Genomic DNA, 19,468 nt, shown 5'->3' on the forward strand with positions numbered 1-19,468 from the left:
TATTAAAGAAGCTCTGTTTAAGTTAGTTCGCTTTTGGGTCCTCATTCACTCACCGTAACACTACCAACCCATAGCACTCATATCTGTCTGTAGCCATGAAGTGCTTTTAAAGGCTGGTCATTTTATTTTACCTTATTAAACTAGTCAGTTCATTCAGTTATTCACTACAGAAGTGATACCTCCTAGTCATTGAGTTAGCCACAGCAACTGCAAACGCGTGCTAGGAAAGAACAGACAGAGTATCCCGTCTACCACACAACAATGTTGTCACGTTCTGACCATAGTTCTTGTGTGTTTTCCTTGTTTTAGTGTTGGTCAGGACGTGAGCTGGGTGGGTGAGCTATGTTGCGTGTCTAGTTTGTCTGTTTCTGTGTTTGGCCTGATATGGTTCTCAATCAGAGGCAGGTGTTAGTCATTGTCTCTGATTGGGAACCATATTTAGGTAGGCTGTTTTGTGTTGGGTTTTTGTGGTTGATTATTTCCATGTCTGTTTGTTTCACCACACAGGACTGTATTCGGTTTTCACATTTATTTTGTATATTTGTAGTGTTTTCTCAGCATTCGTCTTTATTAAAGATGTTTAACCCTAACCACACTGCGTTTTGGTCTGCCTCTCCTTCCCAGGAAGAAGCCGTTACAGATGTTACTACAACGTATCCAATTGACCACCAGAGACATTCTTCAAAGGACTTGTTGGGCAACACGGCCTTCCATCTACCGAAGCGCAGCTCAGAGTAAATATTTATTGCATTTTCCTTTTCCAAATGGGTGTTAATTTAGAATGCATAAGATACTGTATTTACGATAGCACAGCTTCTTCCCTTTGTTCCTCAGTCTTCCTGCTCTTCCACTCAAACCCAGCCCCTTTTCTTTTGTGTAACAAGCTGTCATATCTGTTCCGCCCGCTAGGGACGTTTTCCTTTATGACGTAATTTGTAATCAAGTTATGATTTAATTATGTGTGTGTGATTAGTTAAGTATTTAGTAAATAAATGATTGAACCCAATTTTGTAGTGCTGATTCAAATTGTTAGCCAGGGTTCATGCAGATAACCAAGAATTTACAACTTTCAGATGAGACTGAAAAGATGACTAATATTGACTGCTATTGATGTAAAATATTACTAGGTCTTTAAGAGTTTATTCGGAAGATAACAGCTCTATAAATATTATTTAGTGGTGCCCGACTCTAGTTAATTACATGATTAGCTAAATCAGGTAACTTTTTTTATAGAATAGCATGTCATGTCACTTAAAGACTCGGCAATTGTCTCGCTATTATTTTACTGCTGCTCTTTAATTACTTGTTACTTTTATCTCTTATTCTTATCTGTATTTTTTTAATCTGCATTGTTGGTTAGGTTACTGTAAGTAAGCATTTCACTGTAAGGTCTACACCTGTTTGATTCAGCGAGTGTGACTGATAAGATTTGATTTGATGCAATGACCACATTATTGTAAAGGAAAACCAGGCGCAAGAACTCTATTGAGTGGAGGCCTCTTCCAAGACTATTAATATCAAAGTCGCAAGATGTGATTAGGCCAGATCAGTACCTCCTTGATATGGCTCGTTTGATTCAGCTCAGTAGTCTGAAAGATTCTCGAATACGGGGAGCAACATACATTACTGGATTTTTATGTAAGAACCTGATCTCTTTTAGATGAAGCAATGTTATCTGAAAGTGGTTTTGTTTAAAGGTCTGGGTGGGTTCTGTAGTAATTCCCCTAAAATCCTCTTCCCATGAACTGTGGACACGTTCCTACTTTGAGTTGCATTGCTTGGGACAAACGGTAGGGTGGAATAATTATGAACGTGGTTCCATTTTTAAATGACTAACTATTTGCATGTTCAGGTCAGTGGAGGCTGTTGGGCGGAGCTATAGGAGGACGGGCTCATTGTAATGGCTGGAATGGAATAAATGGAACGGTCTCAAACACATTAAATGTATGGAAACCTCATGTTTGACTCCATTCCATTTATTCATTCCTAGCCATTACAATGAGCCATCCTCCTATAGTTCCTCCCACCAGCCTCCACTGGCTCAGATGGACTTTTCCACTGAATCACCATATTATTGACCTAGTCAGCCTAACTTATGTGGGGCCACTGATCACAGGTTGAACGTGCACCACCATCCCACACTACCGTTTGTCCTAAGCAAATGCAACTCAAAGTAGGAATGTTCCCACACTTGACAAGAAGAGGATTTTAGAGTGTGCTTTTTAAGGTAGCCTCAGCAATATCACATCATCATACACAGCACTACTCAGCCAAGACAACTGTAATTAAATCAAACGGTGCCGGTTATGAGCAACATCTCATTAATCAAAGACTAGCACTCTTAGGCTCCGGTCCCCTGGTCCTCACCTTTTCCTGTAATTCTTCCTATTTCCTTTTAAAATGTATTTTTAAAAGATGTCATACAAACACACTGTGATATCCTGTTACAAAACACAGAGCATCAAATGAATTTATTATCTTGCTTCATTCATTCTTTTCAGCTTGGCAACAAGCGATCCAGCAGGAAAGTCCCGTCCAGAACAACCAATGACATTGTATCCATACCGTCATCTCTACTCCCTTCAACGGATCTCCCATGAACCATCAATGACCTGTTCATGAACAACTTTCACACGGTGTGTGCGTGCGTATGGATCCCCGGTTTACTGACTTCTGGTGCATTACCTCCCTATGACTTGCACTTCCTGCAGAGGTGGTCAAAGGAAGCAAGGTGATTAATTCTTTAAACAAGTTTAGCCAATAAAATGAAAATATTACTTCAAACCACTTTTGGATACCTTGTTAACATTACAACATGAAATTCATGTCTTAAACTTTGCAATGTTTCGAAAATGGCAAAGAAATGAGTTCTGTTATACTTGCATACATCATTCAACCAGTTTCAGAAACGTCAGTGTTTTCCATCAAATACTACTAATAATAATATGCATATATTAGCGACTGAGGTGCAGGCCGTTTACTCTGGGCACCTTTCTTCCAAGCTACTCAATAGTGCCCCTGCAGCCATATTAATTACAGATCACAAAGTCAGCCAATTTCCACTCCATTCATACGCAAATCCCTTTGATTCATACACTGGCTTGTCTGTCGGTCATGTTGTTTCAACCTGCCCTTCCCTTATCTACACTGAAATGATATCATTTCAGTAGTCCTCTATGATACATTTGTTTTAAATCTCGCATAGCGGTGGTTGAATATATGTATCTGTGGTAGGTCCTAGAAAACAACAATGAATAATATGGAACAAATAAATACCATCAAAGGATACCTTACAGCTTACAATAATGAACACCTTGTCAAACAACTGAACCAACCTGGCAATATTTATGATTTTAATACAAAAACGTTGATCTTTTTTTTGGTACAGTATTTTCACAGCTGTTTTTGTACACCCACATGACAATCACAGACTAAAATACTGAATTCTTGTTTGTGGAATATAGAGGAGGTGGTTGCTGTGTGGGTGGGAGGTTCTGCCTGTCACTTGTTCTCAACAGGCATCCAGTCTCGGAATGTGGACTTGAAGAGGGAGACAAAGTCCAGGACCTGCTGCTCTCTTTGTTCTGAATGTTTGCAGTGCTAGTGTTTTTAATTCATCTGTGTATCTCACATATGTGCCTGGTATGATAGAGCAATAACTTTTTGAGAAAATAATGACATGACAATAACAGTAGCTGTAGAGGATGTAATGAAAAGTTGGAGGGTGGTTGGTAATGGAGGACATCAGGTGGATCCACGTCTGGGTGTTGGGCAGCTCCTGGAGAACAGGATCAGAGTTAAAGGGAACAGGGTAGGAGACAGACGTAAACACAAAGGTTACATTTTACTGTGAGAAGTGTATGGATCAGTGCAATGTTTTAAATTGGAGATATGTACTTTCAACTGTTTTGGAAGGTATATCCTACCTCAAGCTGGTCCCCCTCCGACTCAGAGCACAGAGAATCAGACTGATACGAACTCACTGGTTCTGGTGGACGGGATACCACCTGGGGGGTTCGGCCAGTCGATGGTCCTAAAGTCAAATTGGAGAGGTAAAATGCTGAGCTTATAAAAATGTACCTCTTCAAATCTACCATTTCTTGCTTTCTCAAATGTCAACCAAAGCTTAACATACTTTGTCTTTTGGGCTTCACTGAAGTGTAGGGCGCCAGGGCTTTCAGTGGTCGACCGTCCAACGGTTCCAACTGGAGAAGATTGTTGGCTTCCACCGAGGTAACCCTAGGAAGACGAGAACAATATCAGTGTTAGGGAGACTAAAACTAGCTTCAGGTTATTTTGTGTGCAAATTCAAACAGTTATTATCTGAGATTTTTAATATTCACTTTAAACTCTAAAAGCTAGGGTCAGAATTTTCACTTTTGGATAAATAGCGTGCCCAATTTCAACTTCCTGCTCCTCATGCCAAGAATATAAGATATGCATATTATTCATAGATTTGGATAGAAAACACTGAAGTTTCTAAAACTGTTTGAATCATGTCTGAGTTTAACAGAACTTATGTAGCAGGCAAAACCCAGAGGACTAACTGTTCAGATTATTTTTCCCCCCCCATCTCTGTTCACTATATTGTCTTTGCATTGGATATTTAATAGGAACCAATTTTCAGTTCCTACCGCTTCCACACGATGTCGCCAGTCTTTGGAATATGGTTGAAGTTATTCCATTGTGCTTGGAAGAAGTAGGCCAACTCGGAACTGGGGACACTTTTGTGAGTTGCGCAAGACGTGAAGAGCAGAGCTGGTTTCTTTTCGTTCATGTATTAAATACAGATTGCCCCTGTCTACAATTTGATCGATTATTAACGTTTAAAAATACCTAACATTGTATTACAAAAGTAGTTTATAGGCAACTTTTGAAATATTTTGTAGTGACGTTTTGTTTTTGTTTTTTTTCTGGATCAAACGCACTTTATAAATTGACATTTTCGATATGGACGGAATTAATCGAACAAAATGATCAATTGTGACGTTTATGGGACATATTGGAGTGCCAACAAAAGAAGCTCGTCAAATGTAATGCATATTTTATATTTTATTTCAGCGTTTTGTGTAGCGCCTGCTACGCTAGCTCTTTTCTTTACTGCTGGTGCAGATGGGTGCAGGCTATCAGATAATAGCTTCTTATGCTTTCACCGAAAATATTTTTTTTAATCTGACATGTTGGCTGGATTCACAACGAGTGTAGCTTTGAGTATCTTACATGTGTGATTTAATGAAAGTTTGAATTGTATCGCATTTTATTTGAATCTGGCGCTCTGCATTTCCCCTGATTGAAGTGTTCTGATCTGGTTCGACAATTTCCCCCACATCAGGTGGGGTGTATGTATCTGAAAGTACGTTATACAAAAATAACAATAGACAAACAACATAACTAAGTCAATCACACATTTGAAAGACTACAGTACATGCAATAATTGTATACACAATTGCATTGTTTACCTCAGTCAACAGTTGCGGCTCCCGTCCGTACAAGGTGGAGGCCTGGCTGCTGCTGTTGAGTGCAAAGAGAATTACCTTCAGGTTGTTCTCCCACCGTTCCTGGTTCCAATTAAGGGATATGCCCATGGCAGTCTTGAGGGTTTGATTGGCCCATTTCACCAACCCCCGAAACCTCCCGCTCCGCCTGCCCTGTAAGAATCCCCAGTTTGTGGGGCCGTTCTAGGTCCTCTGGAAGGTCAACGAGGTAATTTACAGATTACAACTCCCCACTAACTACCAGATCTCACCATCGTTTCATGTTTTCCTCCACAGGCCGGTGGTTCCTGGTCCCCTGTCTGATTCCACCCCCCACGACACCCCATCCACCTCCCTTGGACATCGAGTGAAGCCCCGTCCATACAATCAGATCCCTCCTGGACTCCGGAATTTGTGGGGTTCAGCTCCAGTACCTAGTGGACTGGAAAGTGTACGGTCCAGAGGAGCAGTGTTGGTTTCGGTGGATGACATTCTAGATCCCAACATCATTTGAGGGGAGGGGGGAAGGGTACTGCCACATCTACTCCTGCTCCCCCGCTCCGGTGGTAGACGTTGTGCCGGTTTACTAACAACAGGACCTGGAAACCCATCTTTACGCACACCTGGCAACCGTCATATCGCACACCTGCGTCTCATCCTCAGTCACACTTGGACTTCATAACTCATCCTTTATATAGTACCCTTCTGTTAGTAGTCGTCAGGTAGTAATGTTTGTTTCCATGTAAGACGCTTCATGTTTTGTCGTTCCATGTTCATTATTATTAAACTCACCAACTGCACTTGTTTCTTGACTCCCTGCGCCTACGTTACAGATAAATATGTATGTTTTTAAAACAGCAACACCGTCACCTGTTTTGTATCCAACTGAAGGATTGGGCTGTGGAAATGCAATCCCTCTCAAATGCATAGACTGACAGTCCATGAGAGTTCAAGAGATAGAATGTTATAACATGTGCTTTTGCTAACACCTGTGTGTAACGCATTTTGACTATCTGTAAACGACAGCCGTGCACCTGGTGATTGGAATGGGTTACCAGGACCAAATCTTTAAAATGTTTTTTTTAATGCCTTTAGGGGGTGCAAGGGGTCTATGGCTGAGTAGGGAGCACCCCCCACCTATGCCCATCTAATAGTGGGCCCATTGGTCATTTTGGATGTTGTTTTTTTTTAAACGTTAAAAATGACAGAGTCCCACTTCTCTCTCATGTCACCAACGAGTGATGGAGAGGAACCACTATCACTGCCTGGCCATTCCGAGTTCATCGGGCCAGTCAATTTCACGTTTCTGCAGTATTTTTGAGCATGTCAAATTTGTGATGGTAAATGCCCATTGAAACATATTGCAAATGGACAGTACATTTGCAATAAGATTAAACAGTGATAAACCATCACCATTTTTTTACGTTTTCTGAAAAGAGTGATTCCTTCATCCAACAACCTGCACAACCTTCCAATTTATTTCAATTGTTCTAAAGTAGTGTTTATATATTGAAAAGTTTCTGGTTTGCTCAGATAAATTATATTTCTTTGAATCGAAATGTTATTTTGCCTATTTCCCTTTTCTTCCAGGATAACACATATGGTGGACAGTCTATTCCTCGTACAGACTGAATGTCTGTCTCTTACCAACTGAATACTGTTTAAATGGTGTACATTGTGAAATAAAATAAGCATGCTTTTTGCTATTATCTTGTTGATAACGTTCATCCATGAGCATTATGCATGAAGAACCATATCTCCACCTTAAAACAATCCTTGCTGCTTTGATCTGTGCAATCTGCAGCCTCATTTCACTTGCTGATGCATTTCCCCAGAACACAGAACAGTAGTTCACCTGACTCCCAATTTTTGCTTGGGTTCACTTAAGAATCTTTCACTGTACATACTTAGCTATCAGTCCCTGATATTTCCCAGATCGACTTGTAGAGCTTGCAGTACCTGTTGAACCGATTGTCTTGCTGTATAAATGGTAGTATCATCTGCAAACATAGTAGCTTGAGTTTCAGATAAGGCATAAGGAAGGCCATTGGTATATATTAAGTGAAAGAAATGGCCCAAGGCAGCTACCCTGCGGTATTCCACAGTTTAAAGCATGGGGGCTAGAAAACGACCCATTGATATAGCTGGACTGTTTCCAGTCAGTTAAATACAGGGACGCAACTTTCACTGAGGAAGGGGGTGATATGTCCCCCCCACATTCTGAAATTGCATTTTTGTCCCCCTCAATTCAATAATTTCAATGTGATACAAAACGAGGCAATGGTGTGCTTTCGGACCATGCGGACACTTTCGAGTGTTCGGTTAGGCTGTTTGGACTGTTTATCCGACTGGATAAAAAAATATACAAAAATAAAACAGTTATGTCCACCCCACTTCTAAAACCAAAGTTTTGCCCCTGGTTAGACTCTGTATGACTGTGCCCAATTCAATGCTGCCTCCTTAAACCCATAATGCAATCATTTTAATAATGATCCACTAAATCAAACGCTGTACTGAAATCAAAAAGTTGTTTATCCACAAAACTGACATTATGCATAGCATTGAGCCACTGGCCAGTCAAGTCAACCAATACAGTGGTAGTGGAATGTTTTTTTTGCAATAAGCATGCTGATTGACTATGACCAGATCATTATTTTCTATATACTCCCATATTTGTCTACTCACAATACCCTGCAATATCTTAGTGAGTGAAGGGAGTAGACTGATTGGTTGACTATTGGCAGGAGTAATGGGTTCTTTGCTGTCTTTCAGGATTTGACACAGCTTAGCATGCTTCCATACATAAAGAAATATGTATAATGATTGAAAACTATCAGCTGGTTTTGTTATTGTTCTCCCGTCAACCGCCACACTAGATGGGCATGATTAGATAGATGTACCATTAGCTGTCTGAGCAGCTTACCGATCACTGTACCTGTACACAGCCAATCTGTAAATAGCACACTCGACTACCTCATCCCCATATTATTACTTAACCTCTTGCTCTTTTGCACCCCAGTATCTTATACTTGCACATTAATCATCTGCACATCTATCACTCCAGTATTAATGTTAAATGTTAATTATTTTCACCTCTATGGCCTATTTATTGCATACCTCCCTACTCTTCTACATTTGCACACTGTACATAGATTTTTCTATTTTTAGTTATTGACTGTACGTTTGTTTATGTTTAACTCAGTTGTTGTTTTTGTCACACTGCTTTGCTTTATCTTGGCCAGGTCACAGTTGTAAATGAGAACTTGTTCTCAACTGGCCTACCTGGTTAAAAAAAGGTAAAAAAAATAAAAAATAAAGTAAGCCCCGTATTCCATCCCTTTTCTGAATCATTTTTAACAATCAATAAAAGCATTTTTGTAAAACAAAGTTATTTTCTTGCAATTTAATTGAACTGCATAGTCACGTAGTGTTTTATGATTCTGTTAATCAATTTCTAGTATAGAATTGTCTGCTAACTTGCCATATTTCTTTGAGAAAATGCGTAGTAGACTATATCCATAAACGTTCATCATCAATCCATGGAGATGGACGAGCCCCAACTGTACTCTTTCTTACTGGGATCCATTACTCCAGTGATGATCCATTACTCCAGTGAGCAAATCAATTACATTTTATGTAGCGTGATTTAAATCATCCTCTAGATAAATCAGCTCCCAGGGTACAGCAGCCAAATAATGTTGACATTTTTCATGATTAAATGTTTAGAAATGTATCTTGACCACAATCCTTGGGGGTTTCTTTGAAACCTTAGTGTTCATGGTTATGGTCACAGCCCACTGGCATTTCTCTGGCCTTTAAGCATTGCAATGGTATATTACAGAAGATCAGATTAATGCATGTGTCAGAACTGTGACCCATCTCAGTTGATGATCTAGAAGTATCATTAACCATTTGTTTCAAACCACAGCTCTTGGTATATCTCATTCATTTAGTTATATTTAAATTATGGTGATCCTTCCAAAATCACAAAGATAAATACATATCTGTTACTATCTGTAGCCTGGTCAATACACACATCATACCAATATGGGTGCCTGGTGAGGCAGATATACTTGAGCCCATAGTGCCTCTACTTGACATACAGTTGAAGTCAGATGTTGACATAACCAGTTTTAATGACTCCAACCTGTGTTTCATCCACTCCACACATCTCTTGTTAACAAACTATAGTTTTGGCAAGTCGGTTAGGACATCTACTTTGTGCATGACAAGTAATTTCTACAACAATTGTTTACAGACAGATTATTTCACTTATAATTCACTGTATCACAATTCCAGTGGGTCAGAAGTTTACATACACTAAGTTGACTGTGCCTTTAAACAGCTTGGAAAATTCCCGAAAATGGTGTCATGGCTTTAGAAGCTTCTGATAGGCTAATTGACATCATTTGAGACAATTGGAGGTGTACCTGTGGATGTATTTCAAGGCCTACCGTCAAACTCAGTGCCTCTTTGCTTGACATCAAGGGAAAATCAAAAGAAATTAGCCAAGACCTCAGAATTTTCTTTTTAGACCTCCACAAATCTGGTTCATCCTTGGGAGCAATTTCCAACTGCCTGAAGGTACCACGTTCATCTGTACAAACAATAGTACGCAAGTATAAACACCATGGGACCATGCAGCCGTCCAATTGCTCAGGAAGGAGACACGTACTGTCTCCTAGAGATAAATGTACTTTGGTGCGAAAAGTACAAATCAATCCCAGAACAACAGCAAAGGACCCTGTGAAGATGCTGGAGGAAACAGGTACAAAACTATCCATATCCACAGTAAAACGAGTCCATAACCGGAAAGGCCACTCAGCAAGGAAGAAGCCACTGCTCTGAAACAGCCATAAAAAAAGCCATAAATAAATGAAACCATAATCCAAAACAAGAACACACAGACAAGAAACAGAAACAATGATGCCTGGGGAAGGACCCAAAGGGAGTAACATATATATGGAAGGTAATCAGGGAAGTGATGGAGTCCAGGTGAGTCTAATGATGCCCGTAACAATGGTGAAAGGGGTACGCCATAACGAGCAGCTTGGTGACCTAGAGGCCGGAGAGGGAGCACACATGACAGTGTCCAAATGTTTGACTGGCACTGTATGTTAAAAATACAACCCGATTTTGTTATATTACTGAAAGCCTTGAGTTATAACTTGTACTTAATGCGGGAAAAACTAAACATATGTTCTCTAATTCACAGAAAAATGTCTGATGGACAACATTCACTCATTGGGTGGCTCTTTCATCGAGCGGGTTCCTGCCAAAAATATCTTTGCATTTGGATTGATAAAGATCTAATGTTTAAAAAACTTACGGATGATTTAAAACACTAAGAATTAAAGTTGGCATCTTTTTTTTAGAAATAGATCTTGCCTCTCCATGAACAGCAAGAAGCAAATTGTGCAGTCAACTTTCCTGCCAGTTCTTGACTATGGTGACACCATTTACCAGAATGCAGCAGCCACTTCTCTTATACCATTCGATGCTGTCTACCATAACGCCCTTCACTTTATTACAGGTGACAGTTTTAATACTCATCACTGCATCAGAAGTTCGGCCGGACTAAAGTCCCGTAGATCACTTCATTACTCCCTTCATGTTTACAAAGCCCTGCTCCACAAGCTTCCAACATACCTCACTTCCCTGGTGAAATTGAAAATATGAGATACCAAACCCATTCACGGGGTTGGTTCATTCTTGAGGTCCTGCTTGTCTCCACAAAGTCTGGTAAATCCATCTTTAGTTTCAACCCACTACAGTTCTTTAATACCTTACAAAACAAATTACACCTAGATTCCCTGGTGCCGATAGTGCAGCTTAAAACTGTTAAATTTGTTTACTGAAGTGTGCAATTGTTTCAAATGACTATTATAACTTGTTGTATTGACCTGATGTAATGTATTTATAGCTGTCTTGTAATTTTTTTTTGCAAATGAGACACTGGTCTCAATTGGACAGCCCTGAATAAATCAAAATACCTGCCTACCTGTTTTGCTCTGTGTTTGTGCTTTTATCTGCAGATTGGGAACAGGTGGAGCTGATTGGATCGTTAAGGTGACAAGTTACACCTGGGTTTGGGGTCAACTAGTAGATAAAAGTTCCTGGTGCCCAGTCTTCGCTCTCTCTCCTCAAGTACTGTTTTGTGATCTAGTTGATTTTGGTTTGTTGATTATGTGCACCCTTTAACACATTTTACCTTCTTCATTACACCCCTCGCATGCCTACATTCACACTGCATAAGTTTGTTTTCCTTTGTAGTTTTACTAAAACTCTTAGTTGTTTAATGAATATGTTTGTTACTCAGCTGCCAACGTGTGAACTCCATTGTTTGTTACCATCTGAGAGCCGGGTTGTGACGTTAGTGAGAGGGGTACTACCAATGCATCAGCGCCATTCACGTACAGAGTTAATAGGAGATTACCGTGACTCAAAGGTCAAGGGGATGTAGTCATGACTGGATCTGGGGTGGCGGTAATGTAATCGACTACCACAGTCACTGCAACAGCCCTACAACAACCATAACCTCTTTAATGTAGCCCGCTTGAGCATCTAATCGGTTAGCAGATATTACACCTAGCAGATGGTTTAACAACGTCTTGGCAGCTGCTGGAATTATGTAGGCGTTGGGGAAACTCCAAAATGAATTTGTTTTTTCCTTTGAACATTTCTCTACAAGGCTGTAATGTACCAAATATGTTGGTTGAAAGAGAAGTCCATTTTCTAACAGACGACCAGTTTTGTTCAGCAGTCATCACACTATTGTATGGATGCTGCTTTTACTATCTGTACAGTATTTGCTGCCAGGTTAAACAAATCATTATCCAATCTTGATCTAATCACCACCATCTGTCCTCCCTCTGTCCAGGTCACTACCATGACATGGTGCGTGAGTCACGCGTTCATCTTCAACAGAATGTAGTGTGTGCATGTACGTGTTTGTACTATAACTGTGGAAAGTGTTTTCCCACTGTCTGAGACTGGGTGTGCATCTTTGTATGTTTATGTCTGAGACATGGATGGATGCTGATACAAAGTGTGTGTGTGTGCAATGTGTGAATGCCAGATGTTGGAGAATTCTGTGGGCAGCCACTGCTTAATAAGTTATACAAACTACTGATGCATGTTTCAACAGGGCGTCTACCGCTCCAGCCAAGGGTCTCCTCCCAGCCAAGGGTCTCCTCCCAGCCAAGGGTCTCCTCCCAGCCAAGGGTCTCCTCCCAGCCAAGGGTCTGCTCCCAGCCAAGGGTCTGCTCCCAGCCAAGGGTCTGCTCCCAGCCAAGGGTCTGCTCCCATTCTGTACTTCACTTCCCTTTTTCCAGTCAGAGGCATTCAGACAGACTACCAGACATTCCTAAGAGAGGTGGTATGTCTGCTTCGGCATCTCTAGGAGGAGGCCAGACACCTGTTTGGGGGTTGGTAGTTGTTTTTGTCTACCTAGCCCTGTTGTGTAACTTGTGCTTGACCTCGGTGTCTGACACTAGGAGGAAGCTGGTTGATTCTTGTTTGCTATTTGAGGAAAGTCACTAATGTATGTTCCATGTAAATGTTAATTATTGATTGAGGTCTGTTTTTTGGGAATACAGAAAAATGTACCATGTCTGAGGGCACATCTGACACAGACGGGAAGGACTTAATGAAAAACACTTGAATCTACTCATGTTTTGACTTATGAAATATAAATATATATATATTTTTTTTTGCAAAAAAAAAAGTAATATATATAATTTGCAATGGTGTGTGTGTGTTGGTTGGTTTGGGTGTGTGTGTGTATATATAAATATTTTCCATGTCAGATATATATTTTCCATTTTTTTTAAATTCAAATGTAATGGAGTAGAACAGCAAACACACATGGCCACTGCGCCTGCTACTCCTCCCCATTTCCATATGAAATAGCCATTGGGTGCTGTTCAGGGGAGGGCAAGCCCACAGCAATGGCCGGAGTTGAAGGAACAGCACTTCACCTTAGTGACTGTTCCCTCTGCTCTATACAATACATATCTGTTTATTTTATGTGATGATAAAAGTGCTATGGCACAGGCAGCAAAATATTGTGTGGAGGACTTCCAAAGGGTGTACTGTTTTTAAAAAAAAATGTATTTTTGAATATTTTTTTACTTGTGTGTTTTAGAATTGCTTTTTGATATGTTGTATATAGTTATTTGCATTGTTGTATATACACTGCTCAAAAAAATAAAGGGAACGCTTAAACAACAGAATGTAACTCCAAGTCAATCACACTTCTGTGAAATCAAAGTGTCCACTTAGGAAGCAACACTGATTGACAAATTTCACATGCTGTTGTGCAAATGGAATAGACAACAGGTGGAAATTATAGGCAATTTGCAAGACACCCCCAATAAAGGAGTGGTTCTGCAGGTGGTGACCACAGACCACTTCTCAGTTCCTATGCTTCCTGGCTGATGTTTTGGTCACTTGAATGCTGGCGGTGCTTTCACTCTAGTGGTAGCATGAGACGGAGTCCACAACCCACACAAGTGGCTCAGGTAGTGCAGCTCATCCAGGATGGCACATCAATGCGAGATGTGGCAAGAAGGTTTGCTGTGTCTGTCAGCGTAGTGTCCAGAGCATGGAGGCACTACCAGGAGACAGGCAAGTACATCAGGAGACGTGGAGGAGGCCGTAGGAGGGCAACAACCCAGCAGCAGGACCGCTACCTGCGCCTTTGTGCAAGGAGGAGCACTGCCAGAGCCCTGCAAAATGACCTCCAGCAGGCCACAAATGTGCATGTGTCTGCTCAAACGGTCAGAAACAGACTCCATGAGGGTGGTATGAGGGCCCGACGTCCACAGGTGGAGGTTGTGCTTACAGCCCAACACCGTGCAGGACGTTTGGCATTTGCCAGAGAACACCAAGATTGGCAAATTCGCCACTGGCGCCCTGTGCTCTTCACAGATGAAAGCAGGTTCATCACAGAGCACGTGACAGAGTATGGAGACGCCGTGGAGAACGTTCTGCTGCCTGCAACATCCTCCAGCATGACCGGTTTGGCAGTGGGTCAGTTATGGTGTGGGGTGGCATTTCTTTGGGGGGGCCGCACAGCCCTCCATGTGCTCGCCAGAGGTAGCCTGACTGCCATTAGGTACCGAGATGAGATCCTCAGACCCCTTGTGAGACCATATGCTTGTGCGGTTGGCCCTGGGTTCCTCCTAATGCAAGACAATGCTAGACCTCATGTGGCTGGAGTGTGTCAGCAGTTCCTGCAAGAGGAAGGCATTGATGCTATGGACCGCCCGTTCCCCAGACCTGAATCCAATTGAGCACATCTGGGACATCATGCTCGCTCCATGCACCAATGCCACGTTGCACCACAGACTGTCCAGGAGTTGGCGGATGCTTCAGTCCAGGTCTGGGAGGAGATCCCTCAGGAGACCATCCGCCACCTCATCAGGAGCATGCCCAGGTGTTGTAGGGAGGTCATACAGGCACGTGGAGGCCACACACACTACTGAGCCTCATTTTGACTTGTTTAAGGACATTACATCAATGTTGGATCAGCCTGTAGTGTGGTTTTCCACTTTAATTTTGTGTGACTCCAAATCCAGACTTCCATGGGTTGATACATTTGATTTCCATTGATCATTTTTGTGTGATTTTGTTGTCAGCACATTCAACTACAGTGGGGCAAAAAAGTATTTAGTCAGCCAGCAATTGTGCAAGTTCTCCCACTTAACGATGAGAGAGGCATGTAATTTTAGGTACATCATAGGTACACTTCAACTATGACAGGCAAAATTTGAAAAAAAAATCCAGAAATTCACATTGTAGGATTTTAATGAATTTATTTGCAAATTATGGTGGGAAACAAGTATTTGGTCAATAACAAAAGTTAATCTCAATACTGTCATATACCCTTTGTTGGCAATGACAGAGGTCAAACGTTTTCTGTAAGTCTTCACAAGGTTTTCACACACTGTTGCTGGTATTTTGGCCCATTCCTCCATGCAGATCTCCTCTAGAGCAGTGATGTTTTGGGGCTGTTGCTGGGCAACACGGACTTTCAACTCCCTCCAAATATTTTCTATGGGGTTGAGATCTAGAGACTGGCTAGGCCACTCCAGGACCTTGAAATGCTTCTTACGAAGCCACTCCTTCGTTGCCCGGGTGGTGTGTTTGGGATCATTGTCATGCTGAAAGACCCAGCCACGTTTCATCTTCAATGCCCTTGCTGATGGAAGGAGGTTTTCACTCAAAATCTCACGATACATGGCCCCATTCATTCTTTCCTTTACACGGATCAGTCGTCCTGGTCCCTTTGCAGAAAAACAGCCCTAAAGCATGATGTTTCCACCCCCATGCTTCACAGTAGGTATGGTATTCTTTGGATGCAACTCAGCATTCTTTGTCCTCCAAACACGACGAGTTGAGTTTTTACCAAAAAGTTATATTTTGGTTTCATCTGACCATATGACATTCTCCCAATCTTCTTCTGGATCATCCAAATGCTCTCTCACAAACTTCAGACGGGCCTGGACATGTACTGGCTTAAGCAGGGGGACACGTCTGGCACTGCAGGATTTGAGTCCCTGGCGGGGTAGTGTGTTACTGATGATAGGCTTTGTTACTTTGGTCCCAGCTCTATGCAGGTCATTCACTTGGTCCCCCTGTGTGGTTCTGGGATTTTTGCTCACCGTTCTTGTGATCATTTTGACCCCACAGGGTGAGATCTTGCGTGGAGCCCCAGATCGAGCGAGATTATCAGTGGTCTTGTATGTCTTCCATTTCCTAATAATTGCTCCCACAGTTGATTTCTTCAAACCAAGCTGCTTACCTATTGCAGATTCAGTCTTCCCAGCCTGGTGCAGGTCTACAATTTTGTTTCTGGTGTCCTTTGACAGCTCTTTGGTCTTGGCCATAGTGGAGTTTGGAGTGTGACTGTTTGAGGTTGTGGACAGGTGTCTTTTAAACTGATAACAAGTTCAAACAGGTGCCATTAATACAGGTAACGAGTGGAGGACAGAGGAGCCTCTAAAGAAGAAGTTACAGGTCTGTGAGAGCCAGAAATCTTGCTTGTTTGTAGGTGACCAAATACTTATTTTCCACCGTAATTTGCAAATCAATTCATTAAAAATCCTACAATGTGATTTTCTGGATTTTTTTTTCTCATTTTGTCTGTCATAGTTGAAGTGTACCTATGATGAAATTACAGGCCTCTCATCTTTTTAAGTGGGAGAACTTGCACAATTGGTGGCTGACTAAATACTTGTTTGCCCCACTCTATGTAAAGAAAAAAGTATTTAATAAGAATATTTAATTCATTCAGATCTAGGATGTGTTATTTTAGTGTTCCATTTATTTTTTTGAGCAGTGTAGCTATAGGTCATTTCACCAATTCGGCCACTTGGGTACGTTTGGGCAACTTGTGTGGGACACCTGGGTGACTTCATGCTAAATGTCATGTAGCTCACCCATTCCTGAAGTTATCAGTCTGAACTTTGCACACCTACAGTTGCCCTCTTGTGTTATCCATCTAAATTATCTCCAGCATCCTATCTGACTGTGTGGCTATTCTAGTACATGTGAAAGATGATGCTACAACAATAAAAAACAGAAAACGTATGCTCTTTCTTTCTCTTTTCTTCCACCAGATCTACTGTGTTATATTCTCCTACATTCAATTAACATTTCCACAAACTTCAGAATGTTTCCATTCAAATGATACCAAGAATATGCATATCCATTCCTCTGGAGCTGAGCTACAGGCAGTTAGATTAGGGTATGTCTTCAGGCGGAAATTGAGAACAAGGGATGCAGCCATAAGATGTTAAGCCTTCGCAGAAGGCAGGAATCGTGGTCACAGGCAGGCAATGGTAAATCACAGGCAGGCAGTCAAAAACATAACCATAAAAAAAGAAAGAACTGAACTAAATAGGGAGCTGATGAAACCAGGTGAAAAACGAACACAGGTGAAATCAATGAACAAAAATGAAAGACATTTGTAAATGTACCTTTTTGTAAATTAACTATGCAATTTATGTAACACACAAATGCTATCTTATCTCCTTGGCGCTTGAGCTTTATTTTCTGAAAATATTTTGGATGTTCAACACTTATAGACCCAGATTATATATTCATGAAAACAGAGTGACCCAAGTCTCTCCAGTATGTGAGTACAGTACTGTGTGTGTGTGTGAAAGAGAAATTGAGCTGCAGTTCCGATGTAGAGACACTAACTAGTCATAGTATGTTAAAGAATTCTAGTGAAGTGACCCTTTTGGACCACACTATCTGCCACATTGAAGAACTCCAGGTTAAGTGAATTATCACTTCTACTTCTAATCAGCAATCATAGGATTCATTCATGCTCCTTAGATGCCTATGGACCATGACAGAAAAGTAGCCGTGGCCACACCCTGGCCACCCCATGTATAAGTAGCCTTGGCCACACCCTGGCCACCCCATGTATAATACTCTAGTTCCGCCACTGTCACCACAGCCAATATCCACCATGAGGTTGGGAAGACAAATGAAAGTGTATAGTGTAGGGCCACAGGTCGAGAGACAAATTGGAGTAATGAAGGTGACCGACAGTGACACATTCAATACCGCACAATACTGCACACTCTTACCTCCATTTAGCTGATCTGGGGTGTAATCATTAGTACAAACAGTTGCAAAACATTCAGTTCAAACAATCAGTTCAAATGTGGAATGTGAATTTAATAATTCAAGATACATGAATTGTATCATTTAAGTTATGAGTGTGTCCTTAAATCAGCGTTTGAGCTGGGCCACAGTTTTTTCATTGAACATTTTGCACAAACAGTCTTTACAGTGTTATGTCCTCAATGTGACCAGTTTATTTTTGGATGCAATCTTCAGACATTAACAGAAGTAGCAGCATAACACAATACCCATCCAAACTGGAAAATGTAGGCTACATTAGTGGTAGTGCTGAGGAAAGTGACCTAACACAAGCGGTCATATTTCATTTTTTAGCTAACTCTCGGCTGACAAGCCATAATATGAATTAGCGAATAGCAATTACTATTTACAATTCATCACATCACCGGTGAGCTCACCAGTGACCTACATAATTGAGAAACACTTTCTATAATTACAAAAAGCATGTGGACACCCCTTCATATTAATAGATTTGGCTATTTCAGCCATACGCTTTGCTGACAGGCGTATAAAATCGAGCACGCAGCAATGCAATCTCCATAGACAAACACTGGCAGAATGGCCTTACTGAAGAGCTCAGTGACTTTCATTGTGGCACCCTCATAGGATACCACCTTTCCAACAAGTCAATAAATTTTTTTGCTCTGCTAGAGCTTCCCAGGTCAACTGTAAGTGCTGTTATTGTGAAGTGGAAACGTCTAGGAGCACCAACGGCTCAGTCGCAAAGTGGTAGGCCACACAATCTGACAGAACTGGACTGCTAAGTGCTGAAGCATGTAGCACATGAAATCTGTCCTCGGTTGCAACACTCACTACCGAGTTCCAAACTGCCTTTGGAAGCAAGGTCAGCACAATAACTGTTCGTCGGGGGCTTCATGAAATGGGTTTCCATGGCTAAGCAACCGCACACAAGCCTAAGATTACCATGCACAATGCCAAGCGTCGGCTGGAGTGGTGCAAAGTAAAGTTTGGTGGAGGTGGCATAATGGTCTGGGGCTGTTTTTCATTGTTCGGGCTCGGCCTCTTAGTTCCAGTGAAGGGAAATCTTAAAGCTACAGCATACAATGACATTCTAGAAGACTCTGTGCTTCCAACTTTGTGGCTAGAGTTTGGGGAAGGCCCTTTTCAATGCCCCGTGCACAAAGCAAGCTCTATACAGAAATGGTTTGTCGAGATCGGTGTGGAAGAACTTGACTGGCTGCCCTGACCTCAACCTCAATATGTTTGGAATTAATTGGAACGCTGGCTGCGAGCCAGGCCTAATCGCCCAACATCAGTCCCCGCAGCAATGTTCCAACCTCTAGTGGAAAGCCTTCCCAGAAGAGTGGAGGCTG

The 19,468-nt window shown here is 41.6% G+C and overlaps 1 protein-coding gene across 6 annotated transcripts in view; it reads left to right on the forward strand.

The window, feature by feature from the left end:
• Nucleotides 1–7,183, forward strand: part of LOC110503504 (uncharacterized) — a 30,122-nt gene extending 22,939 nt beyond the window's left edge. For 3 of the 6 annotated variants that reach the window (XM_090218139.1, XM_090218137.1, XM_090218140.1), the window contains 3 exons: nt 625–734; nt 2,502–2,731; nt 5,772–7,183. In XM_090218139.1, coding sequence (XP_090074265.1) covers nt 625–665 — 41 coding nt within the window. In that variant the 3' untranslated portion in view covers nt 666–734; nt 2,502–2,731; nt 5,772–7,183. Of the gene's footprint in view, nt 1–624; nt 735–2,501; nt 4,053–5,771 lie in introns of all 6 variants that reach the window. The other 3 variants (XM_090218135.1, XM_090218138.1, XM_090218136.1) reach the window with 2 other exon arrangements.
• Nucleotides 7,184–19,468: the final 12,285 nt, after the last annotated feature.

This window comes from Oncorhynchus mykiss, chromosome 24, assembly GCF_057628025.1.
Source record: "Oncorhynchus mykiss isolate SJ-2025 chromosome 24, ASM5762802v1, whole genome shotgun sequence".
Lineage (NCBI taxonomy): Eukaryota > Metazoa > Chordata > Actinopteri > Salmoniformes > Salmonidae > Oncorhynchus > Oncorhynchus mykiss.